At 39.1% G+C, this 27907-nt stretch overlaps 1 protein-coding gene across 1 annotated transcript; it reads right to left on the reverse strand.

Moving 5' to 3' along the window:
• LOC112977882 (transient receptor potential cation channel subfamily V member 6-like) lies at positions 1–27907 on the reverse strand. The gene is made up of 15 exons (XM_026090737.1): positions 26949–27907; positions 15635–15732; positions 14919–15041; positions 13760–13900; positions 13123–13221; positions 12712–12887; positions 11662–11808; positions 6313–6525; positions 5925–6011; positions 4683–4759; positions 4195–4360; positions 3822–3888; positions 2939–3207; positions 1779–1885; positions 1–274 (listed from the first exon to the last, which is right to left on the reverse strand). Exons 1-15 carry the CDS (start codon positions 27074–27076, stop codon positions 1–3), a joined length of 2172 nt encoding a protein of 723 aa, XP_025946522.1. The 5' UTR covers positions 27077–27907.

Consider the following 27907-nt stretch of genomic DNA (forward strand, 5'->3'; position numbering starts at 1 on the left):
TTAGACATCATAGACCTCTTCTTCCATGGCATGATTGACCTCCCCATGAAGTTGGTGGAAAGTGTTGTGCCTCTGGATCTCCCAGCCACGGTGAGAACTAGTCCTGGATGTGCTCCGTGACAATGATAGAGCAGACAGTTCTTTCTTGTACAGGATGTTCCTATCAATTTCCATCTTTTCGAAACCTTTGTCACAATTATCCCTATCCTGAGCCTTAAATGCTTCTGTGTACTGCATCATCTTCTGTTTGTTGGGATCAACTCGGTCTTCTACTCTGTAGGAGAATTACAAAAGCATAAACTGAATGAAGTAGGAATGTGCCAGCTTATCAACAAAGATGAGCAGCCACAAGAAGCAGTCCTCTCCCAAAGATCTGCCTGCAGACCCAGACATTCAAGAATCATCAACACAAAAACAGGAAACTGATTTTTAGAACAATCCCTTTAGTTTTCTTTCCTTCTTTTATGCATGTTCTCATGCAAGTGGTTCCACCTTCTCAGCTGCTGTCACAGAGTTATCCTTTGACTTCACCCCCGTTATTGGCTTCACTACCTTTATTGCTTCCTTGGTTTTCTGTCACTTTAAACCATTTCCTAGCCACAATTTGCCCTTTCCATTTTGCCAGCTGCAAGATATTGGCAGACCCAGTCCATCTGACTCCATCTCCAGATCTATTTCCTTTTTCTGTATATACATGTATATTCATCCATTTCCTTTTTTGTTGTCTTTCCTCCTCTGCTACTCCATGTTTTTAAGCCTCAGAATGTCACTTATCTTTCACCAAGATTTGGTTTATTTTCTCCACATCCACCGACCCTTCTCTGCATTGCTCATATCTTGCCTTCTGAAATACTGTCCCACACTAAATACAATGAACATACATGTGATTTGACAGAACTAGATGACATCACCACTCTTTTCTCCTAACATCCAATTCAGAATTGGTGCTGGGATGTTGCACTTGCAGAGTTATATTCTGCACCTTGGACTGAATGTTTTGCATACTGCTAACATCTTAAGTCTGCTTATTCTGCCCAGAAAACTTGCAAGAAAAACTTACAAAAATTTACAAGGCCCGTTTCTCTGCTAAAGCCTACAGAAAGTCCTACTTCATAGAGCAACCACTCCCCCTTCTGGCTTTATCAGCAAAAGATGAAGCAGTGAGAAAAGACACATCCCCAAACAAGACTTATTCTTTTCTCACCCTGGTATATATGTTGATGAAAATCAGAAATAGTGAGGAATCTCGTGCTATCTAGACCACAGACAATTTGTTTATTATTTCAGGAAAGCCTAGATCTAAGACTTTGCAACCTGATGCAGTCTTTGCAAAACACAATACAGTTACTTGGCTCACATGAGAAAGCAAGCTTCTGTTTTTGAATCATTTCAAGCTGGTTGCTGCTGACAGCCTTATTGATTGTTTCTGCCTCTGCCATTCCACGCATCCAATGGATAGGGACAGCCAACCAACCACAAAGGCTTGAAGACACTTTGTGATACTCACTATAAGGAGATTAAAAGAAAAATTCAGGCCTTATAACCCATGCAGCTTCTGGGATCTGTCTCCTGGGACTACTAGATAAGAAAACATAACTGATTTCACAAGGAGAAGAGCACTTTTTCACCATAGACAGAAACCAGACAAGGATCTGTATTCTAGAAAGAAAGGACACCAAACACTCCTCCCCAGGCCACTGAAATGGCTCCTTGTTCACATCCATACACTGAATGCTTCCTCTGGGATCCTTTCATACACACATCAGAAGGGAACTCACCTGAGATACCATCGGTCCCCTAGCCCATAGTCCCGACCACAGATTCCAGAGCGAGGCCAGAGACATCGTGGCAGTTTCCGCTCCAGCATAACAGTAGTAGCGACAACCTTTACAATAAAAAACAAGGGAAGAGCTTGGATGAATGGGGGGGGGGGGAATATCTCTCTTGAAAATAATTAGTTTCGCTACTACTGATCAGGTCCATAGGAACTGAGGGAAAAACGCAGAGTCAATACCCTGTTTATTATGAGGCAATTCATTATTTTGGTCCTAACTGTGCCACAATTTGAGGAAGCAGTGGTACTCTTAAAACACTGTGAAACATCTTTCCCTTTATACCTGGTGGTAAGGTGTGGGGTAATCAATTTACAAGCTAGAGAAAAGGACACTACTTACATCAGTATCACAGCCTTGACTGAAATTGAGGGTCTATTCACCACCATCAAAATTGGCTATACTAGCCACACAATTGCAGCTAATCATTTGATTTACTGTTTTCTCTCAAAAAAGTACTGTGAAGTGGGTTTCCTGCTAAGCAGCTAGATAACTGATCTGGTTCAATGCAGCAAAAGGCAGCACGAGCTTTCTGACCAAGAGAGGCAGGCCAACTTCTCTTAATGAATCTATAGACACAATTGACCTATTTGTAACCATTGCTCTGCATTTTATCTCTTTGGAGTCAATCTCTGTAATTATTATTTAACCATCAATTACATAGGAATGTGATGTGTAAGACCGGGACAGCTTTAATTGTTTTTAACAAGAGATTCCGTGAGCAAGAAACAAACAGCTATGGAGACACAGGATGAACAAGAAAGGCTGGATAGGCTTCTAGCTGCTATTTGAAATAAGACAGGGATACCAGTACAGCAGAGGTATTCTGGGAAAAGCTGCAGAGGAGTAGTCTTGCACTGAGACAGTTCAGACTGATAGAAAGGATGAAAGAAATTTGGCGGCTAATGCACAGAGGCAGTAAAACAGAATTAAAAGGACATGGCTTACTGTATTAGCCCATGAGAAAAGGCCTGGCAAGGGTTTTAAAATACATCCTTTAGTGCAGGGAGGGTGGAGCAAGTAATTGGACTATCTAGCTCATTTCCCTTGGACAACCTTTCCCCCTCTTTATTCAGAAAGAATCCATACCATGTAACCTAGGTTACCTGGGCTCTCCAGAGCTCATCCCGTTCATGGGCTACTCTCCAATGGGTGTCACCCATCATGGCAATAAGCAAGTTGAGCATAAGGAGGGTGGCAATGATGGCAAAGGCAAAGTATACCACGCTGTACATAAAGGGCAGGTCCACATCATAGTTTGCAGGGCCATCAATGATAGTGAGGAACAGCTCAAAGGTGGTGAACAAAGACATGGGATAGTTGTAGAACTGGCCAAGGTTTTCAGGGTTCTCGGTCTGGAAGATGATGTAAAAAGCTAGAGGAGAGCAATGAGGAAAAAAGATAAAAATAGTTTAACAATGTGAATCACATTCCAAGAGCAGCAACAAGGTCCTATGAGAGATGCTGACAACACAAGAAGGCCTGTGAAGGTACTGCACATACTATGCTAGTGCGGTACTCAGCATAACAAGACCAAATCCCTGACTAGGGCCACTGGTCACCATTACAAAACAACTCAGAATTACTTTGATTAGTTATCTGTGCTAAAAAAAAAAAAACAAAACTCAAAATAACAATCTGTTCTTCTTCATGGATAGAATAGTTACATGTGTTAATGCCATTTTTCAAAGAGAAATATAATAAATGCAGTATGTTTTCAAACCTTGACTTACATATATTGGCATTATCTGTATTGTCCTAATTTTTATTATCCTGGAAAGAGCAAGAGTTGATAATCAAATCTATCAGAACAGAAATCAATGCTGGCAAAGACACCATGCTGAAAGAAATAGAAACTATACATCATCACCCCCTTTGCCAGCTAACTGAGAGGGCAACCTGAGAGTACACCAAAACCCACTGCACTTGATTCAAATGAGAGGAGTTGGCAGAGATAATATAACCCTGGTTTTCCTTTTGTAGACTCACCTGATGCAAAGCCCAGTATCACCACAGCCATGAGCCAGCAAAAGCGCATAAGATCACCAAATATCATCTGTAGAGCAAAGACAGCACTGCCATAAGGTCCAACTGTCCCACCAAACCACCATGCAACCATATTTAAACCATTTTCCAGATTCTAAGGTCATAGGTGGATGAAAGGAAGCTTCTGCATTTTATACATCCCTCTACTTCCTTTACTAGAGAAAGAATGTGAAAGTCCCAAACCCTTCAGGCAGCCAAGAACTTGACCCTTTGCCATTAATTCAAATCCTGAGAGAGAAGGAGTATTCTTTGAATTCTCCCTATCTGGAAAGCAGTGTCAGGATGCGTGTAACAACCCCATGTTTGTTTCTTATACCTTCTGGATCATGATGGTAAAGGGTCCCAGCATCTGGAAGCCTCGTGCGAAATACATGACATTGCACCATCCTAACACCAAGGCAAAGGACATGGGCACCACCTCACCAGTCATGCTGGTGAGACGCATCACCATGGTTACCAGAATCATGCAAGCATATGTGATACTGCAAATGAAAAAGAGACAGTGAATGAAGTTCAGTAAAGGAATCTTACCCTCCTTTTTCTTATCTTTCTAAAAATTCCAAGACAGGCACACACAGTCATCAGTCCCTTAGGCAGAGGAGAGTTACTTAGAGACTTATCAGTGTGCTCAACTCTACCTGCCCACTTGTCTGGTTTCTTACACACCATTTGAGTCAATAAGAGAAAGAAATTAAGAAAAGGAATATTCTGAAAGAACAGAGAAGGTGATTCATCTGGCAAAAGACAGCAGAGGGGATAATAAGAGACAATGTATTTATTAGACTTAACAGATGGTGTACTTACATAATTATGTGGAAAGGGCCTCCTAAGATGGTTTGTCCAAAGTATTTCGCTGCTCCAACTCTAAGGATATCTGGGATCTAAGAGAGACACCCTATTGACTTTAGGTCTCAGATAGAGTTCATTATAATAATAATTATACTGGTAACCCCTAATAGTCACACAGTCTTGGAGCAAGCCACATTTGCTTTGTTTGCTTGTTCAGTTTTTGTATTATGTTCCTTTAAAAACAGAGTGATTGAGTCAGGCTGGCCCCTCTGGATGAGGTAGAGATTGCTCTTTTCTTGGAAAACCTGAGAATACTCAGGCAGGTTGAGAGACTTAGGGATGAGGCAGAGTCATGTTGCAGCACAGAGCCATAAGCCTGAAGTTCCTGTAGACTACTGAGAAGAAAAGAGAGTGGACAAACAGCCCAGCCTCAGAAGTAACAAAAAAGACCTTCTTAGGGACCAGAGGAGTTTGCTATAATTCAGATTCATTGTGTAAGTTGTAGTGTAGTCCCTGAGTCCTGACTAAACACCTGTCCTTCTGGAACATATATGGGCAGAGAGAGAGCTGTCTACCAGCCCTATTTTATTTCAGATCTCTCTGACTTTGTCATTTGAGTTTTCCCTATTTAAAAAGTCCAGTCTTATAGTTCATATTATATTAAAATTGTGTGTGTGTGTGTGTGCGCGCGCGCGCGCGTGTGTGTGTGCACGCATGTGTGTGTTTTAATATAAAGAACTCCTGCTCTTTTTTGGGGAGAGTTCATGGTAAGGAGAACACCTAGACAGGTCCGTCTCAGAATTATGGTTGAGTGAGGGTCTTGTCATAGGTCCATACAGTTACTGATCTCCAGTTAAAGATAAATTTTCCTTTGTACATACAGAGATCACTTCACCAAGCACCCCTAAATAGATGAGTACAGAAAGTCTCTAAGAATCTCATGCGACTGCTGGGGTTCAGCTGGAACCACAGACGATCCTAAAGGGAACTGTGGCATTACTCTGCAGATACTACTTGATACTGGGATCAGTCCTTCTAACTGTTTGTTCGGCACCTGGAATCTTACTGTTAAACTGTCACAATCTCTGTTTCATCTAAAAGATGCTGTTGCCAGTGCCAGTTGCCATAGGTATATATTGAAGCACTTAGACTCAGCAAATAACCCCTACCAAGTCCTAAACACAAACTAGTATTTGTCCAGTAAGTCAGACCTGTCTTGAATAAACTCAAGACTGTATAGCTCACTGTTTCTCTTACCTCAAGGATCAAAATTACTACAGCGCCAATGATTGTGATCAGCTCCCCCACCAGCCTCAGCTCATCCTCATATGTCAAATACGATTCCTAAAAGAAAAAAAGGAGTCAAAGGAAATTAAAAAAAAAGGATGGGGGAAAAGAAGGTCTGCTGTTAGTGTAAGAAACATGTCAAGGCCTGAAGAGGCTACGGAAACCAGCCCAGCCTGAGCACAGAGAACAACAGAGAACAGAGCATAGCCAGTGCTCCTCACTGACCAAGGTGGGGAGAGAAAAGGAGGACAGCTGCAATAACTGGGAGTTGGGAAGTATTTGGACTTTCCAGTTGAGTAGCTTAGATTAAAATTACCAAATTCTGCCTATGGGGCCATGATTCCTACAGACACAGTACCTGCAGCATTTTCTGGATATAGATAGTATTGTCTCTACTGCTTGTTTTGTTGTCTGTTCGGGGTTTCAGTGGTCGGTAGACGCAGCACATAGTGAAGCAGACCATGTAGAGCACATAGAATAAAGCCAGGAAACAGAAATAGGGCCGTCCATACATATTCCACTTCAAGCTCACCAGTTCCTTCACAGGTGTTAGGTCTAAGATCTGGCGGGCCTGCAGAAGATAAAAAAGACAGAAAAAAAGAAGTTATCTGCCATAAGGGAATTTGTCTACAAGCATCATTCACACCGTTCCCTGAGACAACATTAGAAAATTCTTCTCACCTATACTCTTCAGCATTAAGTAGCTGAATTTATTATTCAAAAATGAGAATGCTCAAGTCAGTTCTGATTAACTCAGGTTGCCAGTAAAGAGCATTAGGAAAAAGTAAGAAAAATATACCCTGCAGCAAATGGCTTTTGAGTACAAGTGGGAAGCACAAGAGAAGCACGTTAGATACTGCAATAAATTTGTTTTCTCTGTAGGCCTGGATACATATAAACACTTCATCTGTGATTTAGGTCCATTAATGCAAATCTATGAGGCTGAATTGCAGAAAAGAAAAAATATCATTTAAAATAGCTTTTATGATGATCTCATTTTTTTACAGGGCTTTCTACAAAGTATATGACATGTATATAGTAGGGATTGGCTTACAGTGTCAGGTTTATAAACCCTGTGAACTTTGGGGATTCCAATGTGTTCAAAACTATTCTACTTCATGAATTGTCTTTTACTGTAACTGGAATCCATTCTGAAGAGACAGCACAATGTACTTTATAGCAGACAGATACTCCCCTCTGTGCAAAATATACACCATTATTAAAACAGAATTGAAAATAACATCATTTGAATTCTATTTCCAGCTGCAGAACAAAGTTGCTGAGCAACCTTATGGAATTTGCTTACCTTTTTTTTTTCTTTCAAAATTCAAGTTCTGCATTTATACACCTAAATTAACAGTGACTTCCACAGCTATTTCTATCAACTTCAATAGCATTTGTGGAAATTCTTAATTTCTTGGAAACATATCAAAAGGTCCTTTACATCATTAGCCCTCTTTGAAAAACTGATTCTGATATTACCTCAGCTTAGCAGACAAGTAAGAGAATTTGGAAAGATTTCCAGAGTTGCTTGATTTCTGTCTGAAGGCACCATCTTAATGGTGTAGCCTGGATTTTCAAGTTTTCACCATTCAGCTATGACAATGATAAAAAATGCAGTATACCCCCAGTGAGACATATTGTGAGAAGATACAGGCTTTTCAGTTTACTTCCTCTAAATTATTTATATCAAATTCAATTTTTTGGTCCTTCTCTTTAAAATCTCAGTGGTCCAGCTCAAGTGTAAGCAGACTACATATATTTCCAGGAATAAATAGAAGCTTCAGCAAGCATCTTGCGTGATATGAAAAATAACACTACTGCATATATTAAGGTTGTGTTTCTGTCAAAGATATGCATATATGCATACATACTGTGTATCTGAAGAATAATATACAAACAAAAAGCTTCATCAGAAAAGTGAAGACCATAGTTTTAGAAGTGACAGAGAGGGTCTTTAAAAAGTAAGATCAGTGGAGTTATGAGCACAGGAGGGAAACAATTCTCTTCCATCATACACTTCCATTTAAAAAACATGAGGAATCCAGAAATTTTCTTAAGTGTCCTCATGGTTGATTGGGTTAATTTACACACATGCACATAAAGGACAAAGAAAACCCATAGAGATGTTTTGAAAACCATAATTCAACTTCTATTTCTCTGTGAATCTATTGATTTGCAGCTAGGATGATTCTGATGAGAACTATAAAATGTGGAAAGTTCAACACCACTCGGCTCTTTTTAATTGTGTTCCCTAGGACAAGATGAAATTGTGGCTACGTTGGTAAGGCATTATCACTCTTCCCACAAGCAGTATGCAAATATTTTCTTTAAATAAAACATGTCACTGGCTGCAATGTAAAGACCAGATATTTGAAGAGAAAAAAATTTCTGTTTTGAGGAAAAATCTCATCTGTACTCTTTTTGAGGGAGTACTGATCAATGTGATCATATCATGTGTTTGGAGAGATAACTAATTACATATTAGGAATGTATGCAAGTCATGTGACAGTTGTACATTTTGGCCTGGATTTGTCCCCTGGAATTGTAATGTACAGAGTTAAACTTAATGCAACTATTCTCAGCTTGTTCTAACTTTAAAAACTGCAGCTTCTGTTTCAAGATCTGAAGTTCAGCACGTATGCCTGAAAGCTTGTTTGATTTTTACATCTCTATCAACTCATGTAATAAATGTCACTACTTCTTCCTACCAATTTTCCTTCATATATGTCCTTAGATCATCACTACTATAAACAACACAATCACAGAACCTTAGGCAACTAAATGAGTTACCTGAATTAGTGACGTGGTTATCCTAAGCTTTCCCTCTTTGTAAGTAATAAGGCCCTACAGTTGGTCATTCAGATCACCTGCAGCTCGCCATCAACAATATGTGAAACTGAGGGTATCTGTACCTGTATTTAAGCACCTCCGTTGGTGACAAAAAAGAGATGGGATCAATCTTGGTCAAGTGCATTTTTTAGCTTAAGTTGTCGAATGTGAACACACAATATTTTGTGCAAAAAAGTAACTACTTCCAAGCCCACCCAAAATTAGATGCTCTGCTTAGCAAACCACTCTGTGAAGAAAGAATGAACCACATGGGAAAGATACTAGTTTTAGTATATAATGCACTGTTGGGATGTATTCAACACTGTAGTGACAAGAACACTATGAGGATGTGAATAAAATGGAAGAGAGAATAAAAGGGTCTTTTCATACTGCGTTATTCTGAAAACTTTGGACCATGATTCCCAGTGGTCACAAACCACATAGAGTTCCATGAAGAGGAAGTAAGTACCACAGAAGTGACAAATATTATTTTCAAAGTAGATAGATAATACTGACTCAAGTTATCATGGCTGCCAAGATCTAGAGTTGTTGAAGAACTAAATCTCTACTTTAGAATCAAATAGATTACCTTAAGGTATTTTCAAAGCCACATTTCTTTTCATTCAGTTATGAACCTTATTCTATTAAAGTGGAAGTAAAACAAAGGTATTTTGCCTAGCTGAGCCTGCAAGCCCAGAAAGCCTAGCTTGGAGTCTTTTGATACTCTTCTGTCAGCTCATTAGAGCAGTTCAGGGTCCATTCCTAATCTGGAAGGTATCAATTTAGCTCAACTTAACTTATAATTTTGCAGGTTTCCTGCAGCTAAAGAGCCAGCCTGTGGCCCTTTGTCTGGCTTCCCTATGTGTGAATGCAGTTCCCACTGATGTAAGTGGAATATGCAAATACTCAAGGTCCAGAAACAGGTCCATGGCTGGCATGTTTATGGAGGATCAAAGTTTGCTTTGTAGGTCAAGGAACTCAGTCTACTTAACAGACAGTCAGAACCAGTTGTATTCAGCTACTTTAGAATCATCAGTGTTATTTCATTTGCAGGTCTTTACCTATAAAAAAGGGAAGAATTTATTTGGCTCTTCTAACAGAACATATGCAGGGTTCACAAGAGCAATAAGCTACTTTTCCAAGAATGTTGGCTGAAGTTGCTATCTGAGCACCAAAATGTTAATGAGGCATTTTCTGTAAAAGGCAGACAAACAGCTATATCTAATTCATTGAAAATTAGTCTGAGGTCTGATAACTTTTTGAGGATGAAAGTTGCTGATAATAGCAATTACCATTTCTCTGATAAAACATTTGAAATGTTTTTGTCATGTGTGGGAATATAGAATTAAGGATGACAGGATATTCCCATCAGTACAGCAATACAGGAGACTTGTGTATCAGATGCTTTAGGATAGGAAAATTGCCAATTTTTTTTCCAAATGTAATTAATACTTGACTGAAGTTCCAAGGCTAATGTAAAAATGTGACATTTTATGCTTCTGTATTATGTTTGGAGTGATACTTAATTGAGTTATCTATAGCCTTCAGTCTCTGCTAGAAGACTGACACTTAGAGCATAAGTAGGACCAACAAGGTTTACTTCACACCTTCTGTCTGAATTTGACCCATACACTTAATTAAATTCTTCTAGACCTATTTCCTAGTGTACTGCTTAGGAGACCATTGCAAGGAGCAAGAAGGGGAAGTGAGTCAAAGTGCCATGAGTAGGTTTACTTTAAATGACAACTTATGCTCCCTAGATGTTTTCCTTCCTTCACTATATTGCCCTGTTTCTTCTAAGTAGCCAAAGATAGACTGAGCACTTTGCAAGGAATATGTATGTTTCAGCAAATGGGCATGACTCAAGAGAACTATTGAATGGCCTGAGAAATATCCAGAAGGATCAGAAGAAAGCAAGAGAGAATGAATCTAGCTAGAGCAATATAGCCTTAGATGTTCACATTTCATTTTCAAAGGGGTGAAAGTAAGTTTGGAAGGTTGCTATAGTCTTCCTGTAGCTTAGCTCCCTTTTATTTCTTCCACGTTTTGTCCAGTTAAGCGGTAAAGGGTCAGAAACTATGCCTTAGTATCTATTTGTGTTTGCATCCTCTAAAGAGGATGCAAGGGGAACCTGCTTCTGATTGGTGCCTAAAGACACTAATCTAGTCCAGTTACAGAATTGAGAGGTTATGTTAGAGTAGGATGAGGTAACACATAACATTCTTCCAGAGGAGCAAACATTTGAGGCCAAAGCTATATCAATGCAAAAAAGAATTACTAATTATGTATGCAAAAAAATCAATTATTCATATTTTAACAGTGTTCTGGAAAATAAAGAAGTCATCATATCTTATGGTATTTGGGGACACCCAACCCTCTGAAATTAGGAATCTTGGATCTGCATGCACTATATGGTTTGGGAAAAGACAAAGGGACAGTTTTTCTTATTTCTTTTAGGACTATGGTTTAGCATTCTGGACAACTTCTAAGGTTGCTCTATTGCTCTCTTGCTTAGAATTTCTGAATACACTGTCTGCCCCACAGAGACGTTGTGAGAATTAATCGGTATCACAGCTATAGAAAGCTATTTACTAGAGATACTCTAAAACTACTTGTTATTTATATCTTTGAGTCTGGTGAAAGAGAGAGCACTTTTTGATGAATCACACAATGCCATTTCCTGTTGCTTGCTAATGCTAAGTTCCTTCAACCATCTCCAAGCTTCGTATCTCTAGAGTAACTGTTAAAGCATCAAATACAGCCATATCATAAAAAAGCTGCTACATTTCATGTATTCCCTGCAGCACGTGGCACAAAATCCACTGTCCATAATAACCACTGACTGCACAGAGAAAGCATTTGGTGTCCACAGTACCTCTCTCTTCTTGGTTGAGACAATGAGCTCAAGGAAGGACTGATCTTCAGCCCAGGAGTCAATCTCTGTGAGATCATAGAGCACAGTGGTCAAGGGGCCAAAGGACCAGAGATTGTACTTCCGCTTCTGCATGAGGTATTGAAACATCTGAGGAGAAAGGAAAGGAGTTGAGGAGATCAGAAACTACCCATTATATATTCATTCTCGTTGCAACACACTAACACTGTTAAAAATCCTTCTTTACAAAATATTTCCATTGAACTTCTTGGCTGTTGTTGTAGTTCTCACATCTTTCAGGACCTGCTTCTCTGCAATAATGATAAACATTTCTTTCACTTACAAAAATGACACTGGATATTCTCAAAATGTATAATTTTAAAACCTTCTTCTTAACATGTCTGGTCTTACCACTTTTAAACAAGATAATACACAAAACAGAGCAATCTTTTGGGGTGAATATTTGTTTTATTTATTCAGCAAATATTTTGGACACACATTATCAGGAATACAGATGGGAACTATTACTGTGGAGGAGACCAACGATCCATGCAGTCCAGTATCTTGTCTCTGGCAGTGGACAAATAACAGTGGTGCAATGGGGCCTTAATCACCTGCTATTATACCTTCTATCAGGTGAAGCATAAGTATGAGATTTTATATTAAAAATAGAGTTCTTGTTTATGTTGTTTCTTGGAGAACTTTTCTGTGTGTCATATTTAGGGTAATAACATCTAGATAGCAGAGACAACTTTTAAAAAATGACTTGGGTGGACCTTTCTGTTAACACCTATATAATGCAAATGTTTCAAAAACTGGGTGAAAAGATATGTTCTTTAGGCACTAGTTCCTCTCATTAGGATTAAGAAATTTCTTATACAAGTTTTCTGGTCTTACATGAGACTTCTGGCAGAAAAAGGAAGGACTTGTTATACATCTTCTACCCACTAACAGTGTGCACAAACTCCCCTGATCTGGGTGAGATTACTTCAAGTTCTGCATTTCTGAATACCTCTCCCTGTATGGAGGCAACTGTGTCACGCAGAAACTCACCACAGTATTGCCCTCAACCCCAGCCAGTTTGAATGGAGTAAGCCCCTCATTGTTCGGAATCAGTTCAAGTGATCCTGATCCCTGTTTGCTCCTGTCATAGGAAAGTATCAGGCTGTACATATGGCAGGCAAATGTCTTGTTAGGTTGTAGAACCAGGATGTGAAGAACAGTGTTACCTGTGGAGGAAGCAGTACAGGTAAAATATATGGAATAGCTCAACCCTATGGAAGGAAAGTAATTATTGCTTAACAATACTAATAAGCTGCTACTTGACTGATGCCATTTTCCTCATATCCCTCATCCAACAGCTGTTTGTAATGAGAGAAAAATATGTGCTTGCACAGATGATAGAGTCTGATTTGAAGTGTCCAGCTCTGCTGTATGCAATTCACTGGGCCCCACCACACATACCCAGATAATCCTGAGCTCTAATGTCAGCTCCATTTTCAATGAGCAACCTTACAATCTCCTCATTTCCCACACAGGCAGCAAATGATAAAACGTGTTCTCCTGCAAAGAAAGGAACAGGGGGGGAAACAACATTAATGACCCAGCAGGCATGGGAGGTTGGATCACTTAGTGGGAAAGCTATCCATACTACTCAGCCTGAGGTTAGGAAAGGAAGAGTTACTCCAGGTAACCTGTAAAACTCCTGCCCCCCACTCCTAGACCTACTCAGAAAGGAGGAAAATAACAAGTCCACAACATGGGAAAGGACAAAGTATCCTTATCAGGAGTATCTTAGTAATGGATGACAAGTGAGTTGCAGTAAGCAATAAATTATATTATACTTTTTATACAATATATAATTTTTTATGCACACAAATGTAAAAAATGTGTAAAATTTATATATATTTATATTTACATAATATCTACATATTTAGGTGGATCGATACTGTCTGCTAAAAGGTGTGTGACTGAGGACCCTGGAGACAGGAGCCTCTGCTCATCCATTATAGGTGGGGACCAAAACAATCCTCCCTCATGTTTCCTTCATCACTCCACTGGTCCCTTCCCATAGCAACAAGGAGAGAAAATAAGGCTGTACCAAAATAGAGAAGGTTCTGGGAGCTGCGCCTGAAGAATTGCCCAGTGGCCCGTGCCATGCAGGCGTTGGCCCCTCTCTTGAGTAAAGCCTTCACCAGAGTGATGTTCTGGTTCACTACTGCAATGTGGAGAGCTGTCTGCCCTGTAAGACACACAAATAAAAACTTGCCTTCTGAGAAAACAACTTCAGGCTGTCAGAGCAGAGATTAGTAGCCTGCAGTTCACATTTCTTGTATGGTAAATCTAAGTTTAGCATGACTGCATCCATAGGGTACCTGGGCAATATGCTTTGGCTTTGACGCTATCCCTGTTTTGAGCAGAAGGTTGGACTACGGAGTTCCAGAGGTCCCTTTCTATTTAAATCTTTTTGTGAATCTGTGAAAAGGGATTTTACAATCTGCCAACAAAACCAACAGGATGCACTTTCTAGATGTTGTTTGGGAAAACAAGACATGCTATATTCCTCCAGGAAGTACACTGAAAGTTCATGTCCCTTAGAAAGGACTTCATGGGATGTGAAGAGCAGATCAAGACAAAGCTCCCAAAGCAGACCTGCTCAAATTCTTCAGAATAGGTCTTGGAATTTTTAAAAACCCATAATTATTATTTTAGTGGTTTCAAGAATCTGGCTAGTATTGTTGTGTAATAGTCAGCCAGCTATTGTTTCAGACCTAGCTGTGATTCTAGACTTACAAACAGAAAAAGGAAATGTTCATATCTCTTCAGAAGAAAGAAAAAGAAAATGTAGACACATTTGTTTTTAATCCCCAGTCTTTGTATACCAAAGAACCAATTTTTCACTTCTGAGAGGAAATCAGATAGGTAGCCCCTTTGTCACAAAGGACTAGATGTGTCTACAGCTGAAGCCGAAACACTGTAGATATCCTTGCCATCCCACTGTAGCCAACAAGCCTGCCAGGGCTTAGGGTTTGTGAGTTACTCATTTGCATATTTTTTCATGTTGTGCATGCATTTGGTTTTAATAAAATCCCACCTTTCTGCAAAGGGTCAGGAGCCACTTGTATGTTGGTTTTGCAATTTAGCAGTTTAGCAATATATTGAACCAGGAACAGTGTAAGCCATTTTCCTATATGTGTAGGGAATGCTTCTTCCCTCCCCCTGCAGAGAGCCCTGACCATCCTCCTACCCTGAGCTGTTACCTTCATAGAGCTCTGATGTCATCCTCTCATTGACAAGCTCTGGAGCTGCTTCCATCAAAGCCACTGCAGCCTCCACGTTATCATACAAGGCAGCCACATGAAGAGCTGTCTCCCCAACTGCACCTAGAGATAGTAAGAGAAGCATGTGGGTCATCTAGACATTTAGCCATATGGGAAAAAAGCAGATAGGCATTTATTGTCGTGGAGAATTATGGGAGTGTTGGGTCCTCCCTTGAGCATTGCAGGGCGCTGCCTCATTGTATAACATGCTAACAGCATAGCCTTGTCCTTCACCCCCTCAAAATCTGGAAGCTGAGCAGAGACTTCAGGTGTTTGTGAAAAGGAGGATGCTTTTTGAGCAGCAGGAAGTAAAATAAGCACACCCTGACCATCTCCTTCAGGAAACGAGCTCCCTCAGTTCCTATAGAAAAGAGGCCTGGTCAAGCTGTAAACCAATCATATCATCTCCCATCTTCACAACTCAGGAGTTGACCATGTCTCTGAGCTAGAAATCTCCCTTTGTTGCAAAATGGAGACTACTGAATTTTTCTTCCATCTGTTCTAGAAGCCAATACCTCTCTCAGCTGCTGACATATAGTTAAGTAATTTGATACTGCTGATGTGAATGTTGTGGCACACACACCCAGGCCACTCTGACTTTTGCAGGAGGGTCTCGTCTTCCCCAAAAAACAATTTGTAACAAATAATTGAGTAACCTCTTTGATAGATATCACATGTTCCATCAGTGAGAAGTTTTGTAATGGCTCGGAGGTTGTTCTCCTTGGCAGCCTGGAGCAGTGGGGATTCCCAGATCCTACAATAAAGAAACAGTGGCTGTTGAAGAACACAGTCAAATACATGGTGCCTCTCTGCAGAACTAGAATGAACTTTGCTCAAGCCAGTAAGAATCTTCAAAAGTGATTTTGCCCTGAAAGGTAGGTAATACACACCTACTATCTGAGGAATTTTGAATATCACCCTCCAAAGCAATAAAAGAACCGGAAAAAGCAAACAAACCCAGTGCTAAAAAACAGGTCATTCACCCGCTCTTGCCTTACTGACCCATAACCATATGGTGGCAGCAGAGGGAAAGAAAGGAGAAAGGAATAACCAATCCCAAATTGATTCTGGTTTATGTAGCCTGCAGTTTGAGGCACTGAAGATAACAAACGACCAGCCATTTGAGACTTCTCCTGCCAGCAGACTAGCTATCTCATGAGCAAAAAAAGCCAACAGGTTTTTATGGAGCACAATAAAAAAAGGTTTCCATCTGAATTACCCACATAATGGATGGAAAAGAAAAGGTACAAACAAGAATTCCCCCGGTATCCAAACATAGCTTCCTATGGTATAATTAAAAGAATGAGATCTGAAATGTAATTGCTCATCATACAAACTTATCTGGGACATTTACAAACTTAACTATAATATTTGTTTTTCTGTTGCTGAGAGAATTGAGAAAGTTGATGAGAACTGAAAACTGTGTCTGTTCTGGGAGAGAGCATGCCGTCAAACAAGTCCCAAACCAATGGAACATTTATAGCTGAAGAATGCCCTTGAATCCTCTACCAGGCTTTTGCTTATTTCAGTAGATCCTTCAGAGTCAAATAAGAATTTACAAGTACTTCACTACAGTAGGGACATTTGATGTGAACAATATCCTGGACAGTGCAAAGTTGATCACAGCAGTGGAAAATCAACTCTTGTAATTTAGTGTGGTCCTTGCAATACTGAATGCTTCTTCTAAAGCTCCTGTTCGGACATGATAATATCCATAAGCTACTAGCCCTCAATTCTTTTTGTAAAAATGGCAAAACATCAGTCTTGTAACTTGAAAAGCACACCTCCCAATCCAAAATAGATTTTAAAAGTCTAAATATTTTAGGATGGTCTTTTTTTTCTAGGTGATTGATTCATCAGTTTTGAATGCTTTGGGCAGGGCTCCTTTCACCCAACTGTGTTTCTCTAAAAGTTAGGTATTCCATCTCAGCTGATCACCTGCGTACCAGGTACAGTCAGTGTATAGAGATGGATAGGATAGTCTTTCCTGGAGGTGCTAGAAGGCTCTATCTGTGAGGAAGAGACAGATAAGAAGTTAGGCAAGATGAACCTCATTCACAAAGTGATTCTACATGAACTAAAGTCTGATTCTTCACACATCTGATCAGGCTGCCTCAGGGTTTTCCACTGCCTTGGGAAGCTGAACAATCTGAGCCCTCAGCCATGCTTGCCACACATTCAGAGTAACAGCTTTTATTTGCACAGTCTTTTACATTCTATCACTTATGCTAAAACCTGTGCTGTCTATTTGCCCATGCTAGCCTTGGATAGCAGGCTGAGGTGGGCTGGTGGCCTCAGATTTTATAACAATATCTAACTAGTAAACAAGGTACAAAAAAATTTGTGAAACAGGTAAAGGGGAATCATGCAAAATGGTTTAGCATAGTTTATCTGAAAACTAAGGTGCTTAAGGAGCTGTTAAATCTCTTTTCAAAAGATACATAGGACTAGAGCAACTGGCTTTCTTCCCCAGGTTTCATGGATCTTGTTGCACTCATTAACCTGGACCAGGCTTATACTTTTAAAATATAAAGAATAAGCTGCCCCTGTAGGTGATGAGGAAAACTCTACTAACCTCCCATCTAGCGTTTCATCCTGTCCTGTGACCCCAAAATATGGGTCTGAGAAACAGGAAGCTTTCTAGCCTTGGGATTCTTGTAGAAAGAGATCAAGGATAGTTAACATGAGTACGACCTTTAAGCTTTCTATATGGATTTTGGTCTTTTCTGTGGAGCATGGAGGATTTAACTTGGTGACAGAGATGAGCTACAGACTTGCTTCAGTTTGGGGAAAAAAGGGATCCAAGTTTTCCAGGGTACTTAAGTAAACTTCGAGACCAGACACTGTTTTCTGGATAATGAATAAGAGAGGCATTTGCAGAGGAAAAAAATAAACTGATTTGGAGAACCTGACCAACTGATCCCGTCTCTTCCCATGAATGAGCCAACCTATCATACAAAATACTTTATAAATAAGATCTTATTTAAAGATTTCTTTTTTATTACCTCCTGAATGGAACAGAAATTTTCTTTTCAATCCAATTGTTACTGCGCTAGTTATCTGCCACGCCTGCTTGGTCAGCATCCAAACAAGTTTTACTAATGTTCAAAATTTGGGCACCCAAAAATCACAAAAGATAGAACAAAAACTACTATTTTGGAGTTATTACTTTCATTATCTTACAATATTTTCAGAGGTATCTTTTCATTCTTAAAAAATGTTTTGGAGTGGATTTTTTGGTTTTTGTTTTTATACAGATAAAAACTTCTAAGTAGCCCAGGTTCAAGATCTAAAGCTTTAAGGGAAAAAATCCCCCAAAAAACAAAAGAAGTAGTCTATGTCTCCTGAGCTTTCAGAATGAAATAGCAAGAAAATCCTCATTCCAAATGGGGTAAGTTCAGCTTTAGGCCAGTGTTCAGAGGCAAATTTTGTACTTTTATCTTACCCCTGCTTTCTAATAGTATAGATCTTTAAGTATTCTAAAACACCTAGCACAGCTCAGGTCAGGCTGTAATGTGTGAAATGGAATAAGTCTAAGGAAAACTGTAGAGCAATGACAATGCTGCTATGAACAAGGAGAACTTCAGCCTTGTTTTCCCTACCTATTTGGCAAAGGACACTAAGTCCTTTTACCACAGTTGAACAACTGCTAGTGGACCGGACACTGGTCTCACACCCCTCAAAAAAGGCACACAGAACAAATACTTTAGTCAAAACTATAAACTTGGAGATATATTCAATGTTTGTTACTTGTGTTGTCACAGATTTCTTCCTTGTATTGTGGTATTACTCAGTTGCAAGATTTTAGGGATACAGCTTTTTTGGCCAAGTACTATACAAAACAATAGGTGTTTTGCATTAATTAATAATGTTGATGTTAGAACCCATTATCTATGAATATAACTCTATAATAAGCCACAGGAAATCCAAGAGAGAGAGAGAGAGATTGGGAAACAGAGATAGAGAAAAAGAGAGAAAGAATGAATGGCCCATGGCCATCAGAACTTGTGCCTAATAGGTATAGGATGATTCAATAATAAAACCATAGAAAATCATCAGAAATTCTGTGTCTTATGGAAATATATATTTCTTGCCTTAAATTATTCTTTTATTAATAGTACTTTATAAACTTGAAACAAAGAAGTTTCTTTGATACCCAGTTATCTTTGGATTTAATCCACTGAAACGTGTCCAAGCACTGGACGGCTTTATAGGAGAGGGATACTGACATGCTTGAGAGAATTTGGGGGATAAAGCAAAACAAAGAGATATCAGAAGTATACAGATTAATAGGAATCAGTTGACTAAATATAAGCTAAGGGGCACAGGCATATAATATTATATAATATAATAAAAGCATAACTGAAGGGAATATTTATCATTTCATAAAAGGAACATTTCCTATCACCAAGAGCGCCCCATTTCCCAAGTCACTAGAAACTAGACTAGAAAAATACTAAAGAACAGAATATAGCTATAAATATTCAGAATGTAAAGAACCATCCTGATCAAACCAGGGAGCCATTCTGACATATTCTGTATGTGTTCTTCAGACTCTTGGCCTTGCTGCCATGGGAAGTATTTCTTCTTTGCCTTATCTATATGTTAGTTGCTTTAATTGCTAATTACAAGCTGATTTGAAGAGAACATTACTACTAGGATGAGACAGGTAGGGAGGAAATAAAGAGGCATTTAGAGCAAAACTTGTAAGATTCAATACAAGTGAAGCAAGTTTGTCACTTCTGCCATTATTTTGGCTGAGGAAGATTGTGTTTCTGGAGAATGTAACTTCCAGAGGCAGGAAGTGGGAAGGTGGTGGGGTTTGAATAGTATAAACAGTGCCACAATTACTATGTTGATGCTTTACTGGGTATGCCTTTATCCCACAGATGACCTCAGGAAGGAGGAAGGATTGGGCAAGAGACAATGTGGGAGGACACAAACACAATACCTTTCTCACAAAATTCTCCAAAGCCCTTGTAAACAACTAATTAAATTATAAGCCTGTTAAGAGGCAGACACCTAATAGCTATTATACTCAGCTTTCAGAAATTTAGGCCAAAATTTTCAAACCTGTCTATTCATTGTAGTGATCTCCAACTGGGCTCACAGAATCAGAGGTGCCAGGACAAACAGCAAGCTGGTAAATAATCGAGAAGTGTTGATAAATGTCACAGCACACTGCCTCCACTGCCTCAGAAATCCATGACTTACATATTTATACCATGTTTTTACCATCTCTTAATTCTATGGCCCCTAATTGAGAAAACATTTTACTGTCATTTAAAATATATCATTGTAATTATCAGCCAATTTTTAACACATTACTGCAATGTGGTGAGTATATAAGTGTAAAGTACTGCATGAACTACCTTCACTAATGCAAAAAATAAATCCAAATTACATCACCTGAATCTTGAATCTTCACACTGGATTACAATTTGAAATTTTTAATAGCTCTGGATATTTAAACAATTTTCTTCCTGACCCATCAAACACAGCATCAATTCTACATGTTATAACTCTAGTTTCTGGGTGTCAAAGCAGCCACAAAGTAAAAACTATAACTTTAGATTCTTAACAGAGCTTCCTACGCTAGATGCTTAGTTTCCATAAATTACCATTACAGCCACTGGATGGAGAGGGAAGATTTCAGAGAATGATTCAGCATGGGGACCTACTTAGGCACTTTGAGAAAACAATTCAGCACAGCTAAACTAAGATGCTATTCTATATCATTTCTGGCATCAACTACGTAATCAAGGGACAATAAGCTCCTAATGTATCCACCTAAGTTATGTGTGTAACACTAGGCAGTACTGATGTCTCCTTATAGGATCAGTTTAGGGTAACACAGTTATATAGACAAATAGTAGTTCTCATGGGCAACAAGAACCATGACAGTATCCAACTGGAACCGCATCTAAGTTCTTCCTACTGAGTTAAGGTATGTAGATGCCTTGAGGCACTCAGTGATTCTGGATCCTGTATTACTATCATCCAGTTTACTTAATAGATGATTCAATGATAGGCTCAGGAGGCTGTGGTTTGTTTTTCGGTATAGGTGAGGGCAAAGTCAGCAACACCTGAAAATCCATTGTGAAACAAAGAGGAGATAGAATGTAGGTCAGATTCTGACTGAGGGAGTCATGTGAAATAACTTTAAAGAAGATTAAGGATTTCATAAGCACTTTCTGCTGGTGATATGTATGTTTCTGCATTTACAGCTTCTTAGGTACTTCCTAACTCCATAAGACTCCATAAGACTTAGTTACAAAAGTAGGAATTTGAATTTATAGGGATATTTTTTTTTAAATGGAGGAATTATGCTAAATATGTGAACTGTTTTGACACCAAACAATCTGAAGCCTTTTTTTTTTTCAAAACTGAGCTCACCAGAGATGAAAAAGAGCATTTCTTTCTCCTCCTGCCTTCCCTTCTACTGCTTGAGGCATTCCCAAGCTCGAGTATTCCTATTGCCGGGTACAGTTTAAATTTGGCATCTGCTAGCTTCATTCCCTATCTTCATGGCAATGTCCATTACAGAAGACCTAAGGCAATTCTTTCAAACTGGCCTATAAATTCAGCAGCAACATTTTATTTTAGCTTTCTTTTCTTTCCCTATTGTGGTACTCAGAATATCCATTCTTCAGCACTTCATTGTGAAATCACCAAAAGAGATTCCTCTCCTCCCTTCCTTGTGCTAGCATGTTTATGTTTGCAAGCCTTCAGGAGAGCAGGGGAGTGCTCAGAGAAAGCTAATCAGCCAGAAGGAGGAGCAATGCCAAAGAATGAGTTATGAACAAAGAGCGCAAAGTGAAAAGGAGACAGATTACAATAACAGGGACTCAGAGAAGTAAAACGGGGCAATGTCATCAAATTTCTTCAGCGCCAACAGCAGGAATCAATAATTTAACTGGAAACTCTTCTGTGCATGTGTGGAAGTCAACAGTAAACAGAGCTTCTCCTATGCTAATAGGCTTTAATGGTTCTTTCTGCCAGGAAAAAGACCCATGCTATAATTCTGCTGTTGCAGGATACTAAAAACACTTGATTGTAGCAGCCCTGTGACAATTCTGTAGTCTTAATTTACATAATTAATCAGTGTTCACCTATCTTAAGTATCTCTAGAGGGGCCTATCAGTGTGCATATATGAACACCAAATGCAGCAATAAATTGGAAATAAATAAAATTATTTTGTATACTCGGGTTAGCAATTGCAGATGTTACTAGATAAGCAATGGAGATTGAAGTGTTGTTATCCCCTTTGATGTTTAAACCATCTACCACACTAAGTAGCAGAAAGCTTGCTCATTCACCTCCAATAGGGCAGTCTCCTGGCAAGAACACCGTTTTTTAAATCTGCATCTGACAGCACCACAAGAATAATCTCGTGCTAGAACTGGATCAACAGTTTATTTCTCCTGCACTGGTTATTTATTTATTTATTTATTCACTGAGTTATTCATAAAACTAAACTGTTGAAACATAACCTCACCCTAAGACAAAAAATCCAGCCCTTGTCAATAGGGATCTTCATGCAGATTCATCCTAGGTTGTCTTCCTCACCCTGCATCTAATTGGTTTTCTCTAATAATTTTTTGTTTGTTTTTGCAGAGAAGAAATTCCATGTTTAATTCTTCCTGAGGAAACCTATAGCCAAGTTTAAGAAAGCAAATGGCTTGCTAGACCTGTGGGCCTAAGTTACATCTTAGGCACCGGGGTCAGATGTATGTGTGTCTGTGTGTTGTGGGGGAAATGTGAGCTCCAGATGAGCTTCATATCTGTGAAATTAAGGTGGCTTGTTTTCCATTATTAGGCTCAAAACTTACAGTGAGGGCCTAACAGCATAAGAAAAGAAGACCAAAAATGCTATCAGTGATACCTTTGACTTTGTCATACATGCAGCAGCAGTTTCCAACAGGCTGTTCTTTGTACCTTGACTACTCAAAAGTATGGTTATTGAAACATATTACAAATGATGGAGTGTAACTGGGAGCTGGTGTCTTTGTGTCACTGTCATCTTTGAGAGCAAAGGAACCAATTAATGTTGACAAGACTTGTGGATTTTAAGACAGGACAGTTGTACATTAGTTTTTGCTCTGAAATCTCAGTAAAGTTGTTCAAATGAGTGAAAAGCAAACCTCAGGTGACATCTCTTATTTACTACCAACTTGAGATGGATTGGTCTAGAAGCTCAAGACTCACTGTGTCCCTGTAAAACTCTTAAGCAGCTCAGTGCAATAGCATTAGGCTGAGTTACTTTTTGGTTGCACCATGTTTGCTTTAATGGTAAGCAAAGCACTTCAAGTACAAGAAAGACTAATCTGTCTGTGGGACTGAAGAGCCCCACAAAACCCCAGGAGAATAAAAGCAGTGATGTTGAAGAGGGATACAAAGTTTTTATTGACACATTTGGAATGAGCTGCACAGCTCTCTGCAAGTTATGCAAATTGCCCCAACCATCTCTAATGGATTATTTCTGGTGGAACAGATTTCTATATTTCTATAATTAATTAATATATGTAAAAGGGCTTTGATATTTCTGTTAAAATGTACTACACAAGTTAAATCATTGTTATTAAAATAATTAATTCTCACAGCATCCCAGGAAAGTCAGGTGATACCACTAATCCCGAAGCAATAGCTATGAGAGAGAGGGGACACACATAAGATAAATGACTTATCAATCAAAGTTACAGAGGCAGGCAATAGCAGAAAGAGGAATATAGCCTAATTGTCCTGGTTCCGTGTACTCACTTGTTCTAATTTATGTATCAATTATTTTTGATGAACACTGCAATTCTTATACAGTAGAGTTTCCATAATTACATGCTAGAGAGATTCTGCTCACATTTCCTTAGAGAGTCTTACGTAGAAAAACAGGGGGAAAAAAATTTAAAAATGGCTCTCATCATTTTTGGCAGATCTATTAGGCTGTGACAGGCATGTAATTCCTCTTCATCCTTATCAGGCCTTAATTTTCATAACTGTTTTTTCATAACTATTTTTTTTTATAACTATTTATCTCTGTTCCCCATGATCCTGAACTATGCTGTTTTTTAAGTTCATATGTTTCAGGCTACGCAGATCCCAGAGTTTAATTCCAAAGATAACTTTGGGAAGGTCATACAAGATGGAACCACTATTGCCAAGACTCCATGTTGAGCTACAAACTGGTTAAGAGGAGTACTCCAGCACAGCACAGTAAGGAAAGATGAACTCAAAGTCCTCTCTAATCTTAGTGGGAAATTGTATTACATTTACTGAACTTTGATATCCCTTTGGGAAATGCTATACAATTCAGGATCACTGTGGACAACTCTGAGCCAAAACCTCATTAAGATTCAAAGGACTACTACACATGGAGAAAGAACAAACAGCAACACAAGTGAAGGTGAGAATTAGCAAAAAAATTATCTTCCAAGTTTTATCATCATCAGTTATCGGTCAGGAAAAAGCACTGTTCTCCTAGTGCAGAATCATGACACAATAAATTATAAAGTCAGAGCATAGTAGATAAATAGTACCATATTTTCCACTGGCTTTCAACACAGCAATAGTGAAATTTAATTGCTGCTTATTCTTGTGTGTATTCCTTGTTAACATTAAGAAGAATTCAACACTAAGAAGAATGCAAGCTAAGGCGATGACACGGCAATTCCACACAACAAAATGGCAGGATGAAGTAAAAGTGACTTACAGCAGCTTTTCCACAAAAAGCAAAAGTTTTCTAAGGACAGTTCCATACACAAGCCACCACAGAAGGTTTTCCTGATGCTTTTCATCTCTGTCTGTGCATAGTTAACAATATGAAAGTTATAAAACTGCTTCCAGTCCTTTGTAAAATGTTCCTTTTCTTTCGCCTCAAATTCTGAATATCTCTGGGACAAAAACATGGCTGCATGAGAAAAAATATGCATATAGAAAAGAAAGAACAGTATAATAAGAAGGAGAAATACACCTATTCCTCTTTAGGGAAGAGCTTCTACATATTGAAAACAGCTAATATGACCAAATAGCAGAAGGCTGTTTTATGTTATTTAAAGTAGTGGGAAACATATAGACCTAAAATGGGATCGAACAAAGTTGTCCCCATGCAATTCTGATTTCATTTACAGGGAAATCGTATGCAGTACACATGTTTCTTAAGCTGATTTTTATAAAGAAACACAGAGATGTCAGATGAGGACCACTGGGGTTACACTGTAATGATGTATGAGAAATTTATGAAGTGCTTATATGCTTGACAGTTTTTCTGTTTTCTTCCAGCAGCAGCAACAAGCAAGATGTTCACAGACCTAGAGCACATGATATATGAGGAAAGGTTGAGGGAGCCGGGTTCAGTCAGCTGAAGAGAAGGTTGAGGGACAATCAAATAGCAGCCTACAACTAGGCTAAGGGGATTGACAAAGAAGAAGGGGCCAAACCCTTCTTAGTAATAGCAGATGATAAAACAAGGGGCAACAGCAGAAAATGGTGACTTGGGAGGTTCAGGCTGGACATTAGGAAAAAAAAAAATCTTCTTCACCAAGAGGTTACCACAGCACTGGAAAACATACTCAGAGAGGTGGTGGAATCTCTGTTCTGGGAGACTTTCAAGAGTCAGCCAAACAAAGCCAAAGAAACCAGATCTAGTATTGGCAATAGCACTGCTTCTACCAGGAAGTTGGACTAGAGATCTTCAGAGGTCCCTTTCAACCCACATTTCTATTATTTAAAAAATATAAAAATAATGTTATTATTGTAACTATAAAAATATTAGTATCTTCAGACTTTTACATTGCACATGTTCACTTGGACATTCTACAGAGCCTGCTGAGAGCTTATTTTTCAGTTACCTATGTTTTTTCATGAATGTTCCTAAAGATCTGGTTTATCATACCCAAATTTAAACATTTCAGAGCTCCATGGAGACAGACTTGTTGTCCCCTCTCCTTCCATTTTAAGTCTATATATGTCCCACTGTTTTGAAGTAAAATAAAACAGGCTTCTGCTATTTGGTCAGCAATTAAATGATGCTACTATGTGGAAGTCCTTTCCCTAAAACCAGATAGGTCCATTTGTCCCTCTTAAGGTATTCTACTTATTTCTGTGCATATATGTGCATATACATACATATATACATAAATATGTATGTGTGTATGTATATCACATATATATCTATATTGTTCCATGTAGCCACATTTTTGTCCCCAGAGATGCTCAGAGTTTTGGAGGGAAAGAAAAAAAAAAGATTTTTACAAGGGAATGGAAGCAATTTTATTATTTGAGTACTGCAGTCCATGTGCATGCAGAAATTATAAGGAACAATGAAAACCAGAGATACAGCTCCATTTCCTGAACAATCCTGCATCCCTGTATGTGGAAGGGACAATCTTGCACAGCAGCAACAGCCTTGATCCAGTATTTACATGTGAAGACACAGGCGATCTTGTTGATAAGGTTAGGTCCAAGAGGATTCCCTATATGCTTTGAAGATACTGTCATCAGGCTCAAGGATGTGAGAAACTGCAGTCCAACCTAGGAAGTGAATGACCACCAAAATGTGGAACAACGCTGAGTTCACTGGGTCCCAGAGTAAGGGCAAGCTTCAGAGAGGCAGAAAGCAGAATCTCCCTAACAAGCCATCGTTTCAAACATAGTTCAATGTACCATAAATAAGTCACACACACTCTTAATGATGAAAGCTGTGAGCTTTACAAATGAAAGCAGGAAAGACAGAGCACACATTTGAATTTGTGGTGGAAATGCTGCACTCAGGATGATTCAGCTGAGACCTAGTAAACCCAGCTGTGAAAGAAAATAAGACTGGAACTCCAGAAACATTCTAACTTGAAAAAGAAATCCTATAGAGAAAAGTGTGCCCAAGCTGTTTAAAGCTTATATTCTGGCAGGAAAACCTAAGGAAAAAGAGGGAGAAGCAGCAGGAAGAAAGGGAAAGACAAGAAACCTTAGGTGCACTGTACCTTTTCTGCTGGAGGAGGTAGATTTTGTCCAGATGTTTATCCCAGGATTTTTTGCCTTGCAACATCTGACTCAGTCCATTCCAGATCCGGAAAATCTGTCTGCTATCCCCAAATAAAGGCACCCCCATTGCACGTCCCTTTTTCTGTCTTGCCCAGCTGCCTTAAAGCCAGCAATCCTCACTTTGATAAAAATCAGGAAAGGCTCACTACAAGGCAGAACTGCTCTTCACTCACGGGAGACTGTCCTTCAGATGCATCAGCTGATCAAAGTACATGTAAAAACACAAAATAAAATCTCTTCTGCCTAGCAGACCATACCTCTAGCCTCATCAACAGATACTTAGTTTCCAAAATAGCCCAACCCAAAGGTGTGTCTGATTTACAAATAGCTCACCAGCAGTCTTCCCCTCACAAAGACCCTATACAGCACTGAGAACGTCAGTACAGAACCGATGTCCTAGGCTTCTGTTCTGTTTCTAAACTCTAGAATTTAAAAGTAATCTTCCCTCTTATGCATCTGTGGCTCCCTCTGAAATGCAACATATAAGCATAAGGAACCTTGCAACAGGCAGCTGAACAAGCCAGGCGAAACACCTTCTACCTGAATGAACCTGTGGGAACTTGCCCTAAAAGACACTGTGCTCTGGGAAGGCGGTATAGAGGAGGACACACCTCCCACCCCAGCCCTCTGCAAATCCCATTAAAGACACAGTCGTTATAGTCCCACCTTCTCTGCTTCACACGAACAAAATACATCCATTTTAGAAGCTGAAAGAAGAGTTTATATAGATTGTTGTGCAAGCTTTGCATTTTTCATTTTCCTTTAATTCCTGTATCCTCTCATTGTTTCTTCATATTATTGTTCCAGAAAAGCATATTTGGGAAAGGAATTAAAATTTCTATTTAACCAAACTAATTTTTGGTATAAAAAAACCATCAGCCAGCTCTTAGGGGTGTCT

Source organism: Apteryx rowi, unplaced genomic scaffold (genome assembly GCF_003343035.1).
Source record: "Apteryx rowi isolate R43461 unplaced genomic scaffold, aptRow1 scaffold_877, whole genome shotgun sequence".
Taxonomy (NCBI): Eukaryota; Metazoa; Chordata; class Aves; order Apterygiformes; family Apterygidae; genus Apteryx; species Apteryx rowi.